Genomic DNA, 12,686 nt, shown 5'->3' on the forward strand with positions numbered 1-12,686 from the left:
AGCGAATAGCTTCTCCTTGCAGTGGAGATAAGCTGCGTCATTTTGTTTTGGATCCTCTAGTGTCGTGCTGCGGTTCTGTGGTGCACGGATTTCAACGTAACTCTGCCTTTTCGATGTGGTAATTAAAGCTTAATGACTACGTGCCGTAACTGCTTAGCAAGCTAAATTGTTATTACTGTTATTTTTAATACAGTTCTTCCAGAGCGGCCGCTGCTGCTGGACAGGTGGGGAAGACCCATCAACTCGACGCTGGGTCCCCTGCAAGAGGGCGACCACGTGTACCTCACGTGCAGAGTCGTTGGAGGTAAGTGTTCTCACTGCCCCTGCAGTTGTTTTCTGTACAGCAAGGCCTGTTCCCAATATAATGGATGCCACAACAGGAACTGAAAGTTGTAAGTACGTCTGATTACTGATTTCTGACAGGGACTAGCAACATCCCAGTTTACAGTACAAAATTACGCAATCCTCTATAAAAGTTCAGGAAACTACAAAACGTCATAATCATTTACAGAAGCCACAGTATAGCAAAAAGTGTGCATCGATAAAGTTATTACGAGGGCTGTTCAGTAAAGAATGATCAAGCTCTTTTTGCGGTCGCAGTTTCACGCCCTGTAATTCAATCTTATGATATTAGCTTAATGTCTGACGAACACGCTGAGATACATTCGATGTAGGCATTCCTGGTTCGCGCCTGCGATAGGCGGGCAAGCTGCGGTGATGTTCAGTACCGTGTACCACAGCAATGATAAGTGTCGCGTGATGAACAATAGGCAGATGGGAAATTTAGCATTCGTCTCAATAAATCTTCGGCTGTAGCCTACGCGATGTTACAGGTCTATGGAGGGAGTGTATTCCCTGCAGCACAGCTTAGATAGACATGGTTTAAACTGTTTAAAGACGGGAGACAATCAATTTCAAAGAAAGTGGACCCGGCGCTCCAATTACTGCTTTTACAGAAGAAAACAACAAGAGTTCTGCTGTCACTGAGACAGTGAATCGACTAACACCCTTACGAACAAGTCCTGAAACACTGAAAATTTCAGTCGATACCACTTCCCAAACAAGAGGACATTCACGTGCAGGCCCGCATGCAATTGAAGCTCATATTAGAGGAAGATCTGGAGTTTCTTTCAAAGGTAATCGCGTTTGATGAAATTTGGCTACGTTATTTTGATCCTGAGAGCGAACAGCAAATCCCAGCGTGAAAATCACTTTCATAAGCAACCCACAAAAGATCAAAAGTGGTTCGGAAAGTTATGGTTATCTCATATTATGATATTCATGGAATGGTTCATCAGCAAGTGCTACATGGACACAAATCAATAACTGGGCAGTACTACAGGGATGCTCTGAAAACCTTGCAAGTTCATACGAGGCGCGAAAGACCACTTGTGAAAAAGGCTGGATACTGCATCACGATAGTGCACGGTCGCATATTGCAAATATTGTTTCTGAATATCTTGCAAAAATCAGTTTTAAGGACATCCCTCGGTCTCCCTATAGTCAGGATTTAGCCCAGTGTGGCTAACCTGAAGGAACGCATTCATGGGAGGCATTTCCCGCCATCAAAAGCAGTAGGGAAGGATGCGAATGCGATTCTGAAGGACCTTTCAAAAACTGGTTTCCAGCTTGTCTCTGTAGACTGACAGAAACACTTGAACAAGTTCATCGTATGCAAAGCAGACTGTTTTTGAGAACGGCCATTAAAATTATGACAATGGTTAAAGTTTTTGTCAAAAAATTATGATCATTCTTTAGTGAAGAGCTCTCGTATGAACGCATGAGCGTATGTAAATGTGACACAGTTGAGTTGGTACTCCTTCAAAATTACACTCAAGTTCTCCACCGTTTTCTGATATGATATTATTGTACTCTTGAGAAGAAGAGCAGGCAGTTGTTCCCGGAATTTAAAACTATATCCCTGATGAGATATAAACATTACCTGGGACTTATTCACATTCAGTTTAACTCCCAGGTATGGAGCCCTTATTATCACCGAATAAAGATCGTCTTTCATCTCGACGATGGCAATATTGTTGTCGCCGGTTTGGCACCTACGGTCGGTACAGTCCACACGAATGTGTAACAGAGACACTCTGGGAGCTTAAATGTGAATCTTTGGAAGCCGCAGACGTTGTTCTCGCGAAACTCGGTCGGATCAATTTAGATAGAGACAGAATTCAAGGACAGTGCAGCAGTACTCCAGAAGAGGACGGAGAAGCGCAGTGTGTGTGGTCCCTTTAGTAGCCCTGTCGCATCTTTTAAGTGTTCTGCCAATAAATTGCAGCCGCGCGGGTTTAGCCGAGCGGTCTAAGGCGCTACAGTCATGGACTGTGCGGCTGGTCCCGGCGGAGGTTCGAGTCCCCCCTCGGGCATGGGTGTGTGTGTTTGTCCTTTGGATAATTTAGGTTAAGTAGTGTGTAAGCTTGGGGACTGATGACCTTATCAGTCAAGTCCCATAAGATTTCACACCCATTTGAACAATAATTTGCAGTCTTTGGTTCGCCTTCCGCACAATATTGTCTGCGTGATCGTTCCAGTTTCATTCGTAATTCTAATCCATAAGTATTTCGTTGAACTGACTGTCTTTAGATTTGTGTGATTTATCGCGTAACCGAAATTTAACAGTTTCCTTTTAGTAGTGGATGACATCACAATTTTCATTACTTACAGTCAATTGATGCTTTTCGCGCGGTACAGGTATCTTCCGTAAATCATTTTGCAATTGGTCTTGATCTTCTGGTGACTTTACTAGATGGTAAATGATAGCATCATCTGCAAACAAACTAAGAGGGCTGCTCAGATTGTGTCCTAAATCATTCATGTATATTAGCAACAGCAGACGGCCTGTAACACTACCCTGGGGAACGCCAGATATCACTTCTTCTTTACTCTATGACTGAATTGTGATCTTTCTGACAGGAAATCACCGTTGCGTCTCACAACGGAGAGGATACTCCATAGACACGCAATCTGATTAGGACCCACTCGTGTGGAATGGTATTAAAAGCCTTCTAGATATCTACAAATACGGAATCAATTCGAAACCCCTGTCGATAGCGTTCATTACTTAGTGTGAATAAAGAGCTAGTTGTATTTCACAAGAACGATAATTTCTGAATCCTTACTGACTATGTGCCGTTAGATTGTTTTCTTCGACATCAATACATAAAATTTGAAACCAGATGTTCCAGAATGTTGCTGCAAGTCGATTTCAGTGATATGGGTCTGTAATTCGGCGGATTACTCCTATTACCTTTCTTGAGTATTGATTTGACTTGTGCAGCTTACCAGTCTTTAGGTACCGACCTCTCGTCGAGCGTGCGGTTGTATGTTATTGCTAAGTATTGATCTATTATAGTATTATACTCTGAAACGGACTTGACTGATATACAATCTGGAGAGGAAGACTTGCTTTTATTAAGGGATTTAAGTTGCTTCATTACTCCGAGGATGTCTGCTTCTAAGTTACTCGCGTTGGCAGCCGTTTCTCGATTCAAATTCTGGAATTTCTGAAGGAATTTCGGAAAACTGTATTTAGTAGCCCCACTTCAGTGGCGGTGTCATCGGCAACATCGCCGCTGCTCTCGTGCAGTGAACGTATTAATTTTCTAAAATCTACGAAGGCTGCGCAGTACTTTCCTCTTTGGTGTCTCAGTATGTCTTCTACTTGGTCCGTCAAGTATTTCACTGCCTGTAGGGTACCACTGCCCTTCATAAAACCGAACTGGCATTCCACAATGTTTCCCTCAACTGTGTCTAGTAATCCTCTGTTACGTATTTTCGTAAATACTTTGAAGAAGAGAGTAATATAAGTAAAACAGATTACCAAGCAAAGTTTTTCTTCCTTTTGAATATTCCCTCACAGTTGTTCCGTGCGGCAGCGTGACTCATTAATAGCCCGGTGCATAGATACAGTGTTTCCAATCTAGAAATAAATAAAAATTCGAAATGATGAATCACATACAATACTAAAAGCATTGATATAACAATTCGAACTGTTGTATGGGTTTCACCGACCTGCATTTAACCTGTCAAATAACTAATACATGTCTATTATCTGGTAGGAACTGCAAGATTGTAGTACAGTACTCGCAATTTAGTCTATGAGTCTAGATGGCAGTATAAAGTAGATCACCCCTAGGCCTGAGAAACCTATGTGTCAGTGTTGGCTAAAACGACGAGGACGTGCGCGTCCTCCCCATTCCAGATGACAGTGGTCCACAAAAGTAACCCATGGCCGAGAGCATCAGGTGGTCAGCCACTGCTGGTCACTCCGTGATTATAGCACAAATTACGACCAGTGTTGCATTCAGGATGTCAGCTTTGAGCGTTTACTGCAAACAGCTACGAGCGGGGGTGCCACTCGCCAAGTGTTCTACATCTACAGGGTGGTCCATCTGAAGTTTCGGATGAGATTATCTCGAAAACTATACATCGGGTAAAAATAGTGCTTAAGACAAGTTCGTAAGCTCAGAGGGGGACATCAAATGATATTACACGTGACCCCTTTGGGTGGGGCGGGGGGCAACTTTTAAATCTTAAGTGGAAATCCACATTTTTTATTGCAGATTCGGATTCTACATAAAAAAAGTAATCCAGTTTTGTCTGAAACATTTTTTTAAACCATCAACAGACGGCGCTGAAATCGAGAAACATTAAAATTGGGGAAGAACTTCGATTTATTTATCCGTGAAGGACGCATCAAATCGATACAAAATGTGCACCAATTCTTTCATTACGCCAAATTAAGCTATTTTTTAACGAAATGTGTCCTACCCGCCACCGTTTTTGATGGAGGGAGGCGGAATGGTATTAAAATCTCGTTAGGGAACTCTTCGCAATTGCATTACTCACCCAACTGTGGCGCTACCGTAGCCAAACTGCGAACTACTGCTCATTATAAAGGTCGGTGCAATGCGATCAGGCGTCCCAGAGGGTTGGATCCCCTCAGTCGACGACGTCAGGTTGCAACGCCTGGGCTACTCTCAGGTTGTAATCTCCGTCTTCGACGGTTGTGTCCGTCCGTCCGTCCGTCCGTCTGTCCGCTTGCCTGCTCGCTGTCCGCCGCCGCAGCTGCTGCCTGCTGCCTGCTGTCCGTCCGTCCGTCTGTCTGTTCGCCGCCGTCTGCCTGTTCACCGCCGTCGCCGCCGCCGCCTGCTGTCCGTCCGTCTGTCTGTTCGCCGCCGTCCGTCTGTTCGCCGCCGCCGCCAGCCGGTGCCCGCCGCCGCCACCGCCGCCGCCGCCTGCTGTCCGTCAGTCCGTCTGTTCGCCGCCGCCGCCAGCCGGTGGCCGTCCGTCTGTTCGCCGCCGCCGCCGCCAGCCGGTGCCCGCCGCCGCCGCCGCCGTTGCCGCCTGGTCGCCGCCGTCCTGACCCTGGTCTACGGCCGTCTTCGTCTTCATCCGTCTTCGTCTTTGTCTGTCCCCAGTTTCTGTCCTTTCCTATTCGTTCTGTTCGTTATTGTTTCTCCCCACCGTCATGTCCGCCCCCACCACCACTGCCACCGCTACCAACACCGCCATAGTTTATACTTCCCCTTCCGCCGCCTCCACCACTATCACATGGTGTGCCCAGTCCCACCCCCCTCCTTCCATCCCTCCTCTTCTCACTCTCCCTTCGCCCTCACTCTTTGTCGCCCCCTCTCCAGCTTCTTCCTCTCGATCTGATCCTTTCCCCCCACTCCCCCAGCCAGTCACTGCAGCTCCGGCTCAGGTGGTGGCCCGTCGGGCCACTGTCCATGCCCAGCTCTCCCTGTCGCCTTCGCCATCACCGCCGCCACCGCCACCGCCATCGTCACCGTCGCCTTCGCCTTCACCGTCACCGTCACCATCTCCGGCGCCGACTCCGGCCCCGGGACCTGCCCCTCCCCGCCACATTCCAGTTGTTCCCATCCCCCACACCTCCTCCACCGCCGTCAAGCGCCCCAGTGGCACCCCTGCCTCCTCTGCTTCCAAAAAGGCTCCGCCTCATCCTTCTTCCCCCACCCATGATGCCATGGATGTCTCCCCGCCCGCCCCTGCCCCCTCATCCTCCTCCTCTACCCCCTCCTCCTACCGCTACCTCCTCTCCCGTCCTGATCCCTCTCTCCTTGAAGCCCGGAACCTCACCCTCTTCCTTCGCCAGCATTGTCCTGGTGCCCCCATCTCCCTCCTCACTCCTCGCCGTGATTCGGTGCTAATCTCCTCCACCAGCCCTACCCTCCACACACCTCCTTTCCCGCATCCCTGTCACCCGCTTTGGCCCACATGCCTCCCTCAGCCCTGTTCCTTCCCCACCTCTCTCCCACCAACCCCAACCCCCGCGTTGCCCGCCGACCCTCACCGCCGTGATCACTCGGCTCAGTCCGGCGATCACGGAGGAGGAGGTGTTGGCGGAGCTTCAGGCCCATCCCCATCTGGAGGTGCGTGCGGTTCGTCGCATCCACAACGCTGCCGGCCCCACCCGCCTTATGCGGGTTTTTTCTGAGCACGCTCCCTCCATAGACCATCTCCTGAAGGAGGGTGCCCTCCTTTTTAACCAACGTTACAAAGTCGACCCCTCCCATTCCCCTCCTCAATCCCTCCGCTGCCAACGGTGCTTGCGGTATAATGCGCACCCAACATCTGAGTGCCGCGAGGCCCCCACCTGCCCGCACTGTCAGCAAGCCCACTTTTTACGGCAGTGCCCCAATCTCCAATCCCCCCCCTCCTGTAATACCTGTAACCTCCCTCATCCCACATACTCCCAGAAGTGTAAGGCCCGACCCCCTCCTACCACTCCCGAACTCACCGTTCCCGTCCGCCCACTGGACGCCCCCACCCCTCCCGGCAACTCCCTTCGCCCACCCCCTACCGCTGAGGACATCATCAGATTCCTCACCATCGTCCTTCAGAATGTCCATCCTTTTCAGCGCCCGCACACCCTCCAACAGATCTCCCTCGCCGCCCGTTCCGTTTTCCAGCTCAAAATGTACGCCACCTACTCCAAGAACCAGGCCCATTTAACCTTCTCCCGTCTTGACACCCTTGTTTAAATCCCTATCATGGCGCAACAGCACCGTATCCTTTTCAACAACATACGCTCCCTTCCCGCCAACAAGAACCTCTTCCTGCACACCCTTGCCACCCACCGCGTGGATGCCTTCCTCCTCAACGAAACCTTCCTGCAACCCCACCACACAGTCCACACTTCGCCCTACCTCCTCCACCGCTCCGATAATCCCCTCCCGATTGCGCGTGGCGGAGTTGCCATTGGGCACCACCGCCAGATCCTCGTTCAGCTCCAACCTCTTCTTCCCGACCCCACCGAACAACTGATCCTTAGTGTCTTCTTCCCCGGCCTTACTGTTACCTGCGCCACCATCTATGTTCGCCCCAACGCTCCTCTTCTCTTCCCTTCGACTCCCTCTCCCACGTCGACCGTACCTTCTCCTCCTACGTGATCGCCGCTGACCTCAACATCCATAGTCGTTCCGCTGCCCAGTTACGGCGGTGGCATCGGTTCCTCTCCACCCTTCAAGGCGACCTCATCCCCATCCCCCAGCACACCCGTTCCGAATCCAACTCCACTTCCGATGTTATTCTCTCCTCCCCTAACCTCCTTGGTCGCATAACGGTGGATGTCCTGGAGCCTATTGGTAGTGACCATCTCCCTGTCCTCCTCACCATTTCAGACGGACGTCGCTCCCGACCCGACCCTCGTAATGACCCTCCCCCTAAGTACGTCCATGACTATTCCCGTGCCGACTGGAATGCCTACCGGGATACCCTCTCCACCCAGGTCGATAGCCAACCTTTCACCTACCACCACCCCGATGATGTCACCCATGCTGCCTCCTTTCTCCAGCAGACATTGTCTGAGGCCATGGAGGCCCACGTCCCTACTGTCGCCATCCACCCCCACACCGTCCTACCCTACCCCCACAGGCTGTCCTCCTCCTCCGTGAATCCCGCCGTCTCTACCGTGCCTTCCTCCACACGCGTGACCCGGACACACTACGACGCCACCGGCAACTCCAGCGACACATTCATAATTTGCTCGCGGCTAAGAAACGCCGGGACTGGCGACAGACATGCACCCGTTTAAACACTACCCTACCTATCAACTCGTCCAAGTTCTGGTCAGCCTTCCGTCGCCTTACCAGAACTAAACCCTCCCCCTACTATCCTCTTCTCCATGATGATCACTCCTTCCCCGACACCCTTAGTAAGGCCAATCACTTTGCCTCCTACCTCTCCGATGTTTTTTCCATCCCCGATGATCCCCAGTTCGATTACTCCCTCTTCCCGTATATCCGCGATCGAACTGACACTCTGTCCCTCCCCTCGCTCCTGGTTTCCAGTACTTGGACAACATTACACACACGGAACTCAATGCCCCTATCACTACACAGGATCTCATTGATACACTCCGCACAAAACGCAACACCGCTCCTGGTCACGATTGTGCCACCTACCGTCACCTTCGTGAAGCTCCTGTCTCTTTCCTCTCCACCCTGGCCAGGCTCTTCAATGTAGTCCTGTCCACCGGTTACTACCCCGACCTGTGGAAAACCTCCCGTATCCTCATGTTCCTTAAACCTGGCAAACCGCCGTCCGCCGTCTCCTCCTACCATCCCATCAGCCTTACCTCGGTCTTCAGCAAGGTCCTGGAATCTATCCTGACCCGACACATCCACCAGCATCTCCGCCAGCACCGCCTCCTTCCCGTTACCCAGTGTGGCTATCGGCCGTCCTTCTCTTCCAACGACCTTCTCCTTCACCTCACTCATCTCCTTTCCGAACAGCTTAATTCCCATCGCTCCGCAATCTTCCTCTCCCTGGACCTCGAACGTGCCTATGACCGCGTATGGCATTCCGGCCTCCTCTTCAAGCTCCAAACCTTCGCCCTTCCCATTAACTACGTCCGTCTGATCGGCTCCTTTCTCTCCCGCCGTCCTTCCTATGTCACCGTCCATAACACAGATTCCTACACCTTTTTCCCCTCTGCCGGTGTGCCCCAAGGCTCCGTCCTCTCCCCCCTTCTGTACCTTTTGTACACAGCGGACATGCCGCAACCGTCACCACCCATCCACCTTCTCCAGTTTGCCGATGACACCGCCTTCCTTGCCCTTGCCCCCACCCTGCAGCGCTCCCAACACCTTCTCCAATCCCATCTTGACCGGTTCACAGCTTGGTGCAACCAGTGGTTGCTCAAGGTCAATCCCTCCAAAACCCAGGCGATCATTGTAGGCAAAACCACCCCTTCCTTCCGCCTCCTTGATTTCTATCTCACCATCTATGGCCGTCCTATCGCCCTCACTCCCACCCTTAAGTACCTTGGCGTCACCCTCGACCGTCGCCTCTCCTGGACTCCCCACCTCCGGACAATCCAAGCCAAGGCACGCTCCCGCCTCAGTCTCCTCAAGCTCCTCTCCGGCCGTACGTGGGGTCTGGACCCCTCTACCATCCTCCACACCTATCAATCCCTCATCCGCCCTATCCTTTGTTATGCCCATCCGGCTTGGATCTCCGCCACCCCTCCCTTTTACAAATCCCTCCAAATCCTTGAACGCCATGCTCTCCGCCTCGCCTATCGCATCCGTCTCCCCTCCCCCACGCGGATCCTTTACGATCTCATCCCCTTCCCCCACCTTCTCCTCTTCCTTGAAAAGATACGGATCCTGTACACCTCCCGCAAACTCGATCCTCCTCACCCGCTCGTCTCCCCGCTCCTCTCCCACCCCCGCCCGCTGCCGCGCCTGTATTCCCACGTCCCACCCAGTCTCCATCTCTCCACTCTCCTTACCCTCTCCCGAGGTGGCCTCCGCCAGCTCCCCCTCCCTGATGATGTCCTCCTCCCTTCCATTTACCCCTCCTATCAACTTTGATCCTCCCCCCCACTCCCTGTTTCCTTTCCTTTAGGCACCCTCCCTCCCTTCTCTTTCCCTTCTCTTTCCTTTTTCCCCCATCCCCTGTCCTCCACCCCTCTTCCCCTGGGCTTCCCCTCCCCCCTCCCCCCCTCTCCCCTGCCCATGGCATCTCTGCTCACCCCTCTCCCTCTCCCACTCCCCCTCCTCCTCCTCCTCCTCTCTTGGCAGGTCCCCGGACTTGCACACGCTCTGTGAACATTCGCGCGCCGGAGATCGTCGCCATCAGTGTCTCGTGTGTGTGCCTTCGTCTGTGTTTAGCGTTCTTTCGTCGTCACACCTCCTCTGTTCACGTGTTCCGTCGCAGCCGTCCGTGTTTTGTGCGCCGTGTCAACTTGTGTCAGTGATGTTTTTTCGTCAGGCGTGAACGACTCTGTGTTTTTTTTTTTGGTGTCTACATTGTTATGCCCACCATTTTTGATTGTATTCTGTGTCCCCTCTATTTTATTGTAACTCTCAAGGCTGAAGAGCGGCGTACTCAGCTGCTGACAGCCCACCTTATGTAAGGTGTTAAAAAATACAATAAAGAAAAAAAAATCAGGCGTCACTTCACTTTCAGAATGTGAACCGTAAACATCAACTGACGAAAGTAATTTATTCTTTAGCGAAACATGGCTCACTATCCTCCTACAGAGATTGTTGATATGATGTAAATTTTAGCTGAATGCCATAACAATTACGCTGCAGCTGCGCAGCTGTATGCGGATATGAAAACGACGTTTGTACCCTTACCGTTCTTGCTTGTGTTCAACTGGATCCCGAAATTAGTAGTCTTGCGATTCAGAGATAAACTGGGATACCGAAATCAACTGTTTAGAGGATTTTGAAGGCACATAAATATCATGCGTGTCACATCACACTGACACAGGCATTAACACCGAAAGATACGCAAATACGCGCGCATTTCTGCCAATGGGCCTTGGAAATGATGAGAGATGACAATGATTTTTTTTAGATACGTTATGTTCAGCGATGAAGCCACATTCAGAAACAATGACGAATTAAATCTTCATGATTATCGTTAATGGTCCCCTGTCAATCCAGACTGGCACAGACCCTTTGACAATCAACACAAACGGTCGTTAATGGTCTGGTGTGGCATTTTAAACGGTTACTTGATAGGACTGTATTTTTTTTACCGAAATGTTACGGGGAATCTTATTTACAACTTCTTCGCAATGATTTATTGGAGCTAATGGAAGATGATTTAGAAGCTAAGCAACAAATGTGGTTCCAACAGGGCAGAGCAGCTCCCCATTATGCTAAAAATGTGCGGAACATTTTAAATTTACGGTACACTGGTCGCTGGATAGGACGCGGCGGACTGATTCAGTGGCCTCCACATTCACCAGACCTAACATGTCCTGATTTTTTCTTGTGGGGTTATTTAAAGAAATGTTTATGAAAGACAGCCCACAATCCGAAACGATATGGAGCAACGCATTCGAAGAGCGTGTGCAGCCATACCACGGGATGTGCTGCTCAAAACTGTGGACAACTTTCGCAGACGATTGACTTTATGCATTGAAGCAAATGGGGATAATTCTGAACAATTTCTTCGTGGCTAATTTCGTTAATTCAGCACCCCAAATTGTGAGAGGCAAGGGGACTAACACTAATGAAGCACCCCAACATGTGAGAGGCTGGGGGACTCACGCTTATGAAGCATCCCATGGGAACATCATTCTAGCACGTCCATGTCGTTGTTCCTGGGTAACGCTAAAAGTAGGATACAGTACATTTTGTACGAAAAATAGCTTAATTTGGCGTAACGAAAGGGTGTACATTTTTAATCGATTTGCTGTGTCTTTCTTGGATAATTCTAAATAAATCAGAGTTCTTCCCCAATTTTACTTTTTTCTCTATTTCAGCGCCATCTGTCAATGGTTTGAAAAATATTTCAGACAAAACTTGATTACTTTTTTATGGAGAATCCTAATTGGCAATAAAAATGGCTGTTTCAATTTAAGATTTAAAAGTTGCCCCCCACCCCACCCAAGGCGGCGGGGGCTGGTGGTCACTTGTAGTATCATTTGATGTCCCCCTTTGAGCATACGAACTTGTCTTACCCACTATTTTTACCCGATGTATTGTTTTCGAGATAATCTCATCTGAAACTTCAGATGGACCACCCTGTACATCTAGACATAGACTGCAAGCCACGGTACGAAGCATGGTGGAAGATACCTTGTGCCACTACAGGTCATTTTCTTTCCTGTTACACTCGAAAGTAGAGCAAGTGGAAAACAATTGTCTATATGCCTCCATGCGAACCGTAATTGCTCTTGTCTTGTCTTCTTTGTCCTTTCGCAAAACGTATGTTAGCGACAATACAACCACTGTGCATTCAGCTGGAAACGCCGGTTCTCTAAATTTTCTCGACTGTTTCACGAAAAGAACGTCGCCTTCCCTCCAGTAATTCCCATTTGAATTCGCGAAGCATCTTCATAACACTTGCAAGTTGATTGAACCTACCGATAACAAACCTAGCAGTAGGCCTCTAAACTGCTTCGGTATCTTCCTTTGATTCGACTTGGTGGGCATCCAAAACACTCGAGCAATACTCTCGAAACAGTCGCATTAGTGTTCTACACACGGTGTGCCCGATAGATGAACAACACTTTCCTAGAAGCCTCCCAACAAACCAGAGTCGGTAATTCGCCCTCCCTACATCTGACCTTAGCGTGCTCGTTCCATTTGATATCACTTTCCAACGTCACATCTAGATATTTAATCGATATGGCTGTATCACCCAACACACCACTAATACACAATTCGAACATTACACGGTTGTTTTTG

The 12,686-nt window shown here is 50.0% G+C and overlaps 1 protein-coding gene across 1 annotated transcript in view; it reads left to right on the forward strand.

The window, feature by feature from the left end:
• Positions 1–12,686, forward strand: part of LOC126138248 (nephrin-like) — a 179,966-nt gene that overhangs the window by 50,304 nt on the left and 116,976 nt on the right. Inside the window, exon 4 of the mRNA XM_049915219.1 lies at positions 194–304. Within this exon, the coding sequence (XP_049771176.1) occupies positions 194–304 (111 nt within the window). The remainder of the gene's footprint in view (positions 1–193; positions 305–12,686) is intronic.

Source organism: Schistocerca cancellata, chromosome 1 (genome assembly GCF_023864275.1).
Source record: "Schistocerca cancellata isolate TAMUIC-IGC-003103 chromosome 1, iqSchCanc2.1, whole genome shotgun sequence".
NCBI classification, from domain to species: domain Eukaryota; kingdom Metazoa; phylum Arthropoda; class Insecta; order Orthoptera; family Acrididae; genus Schistocerca; species Schistocerca cancellata.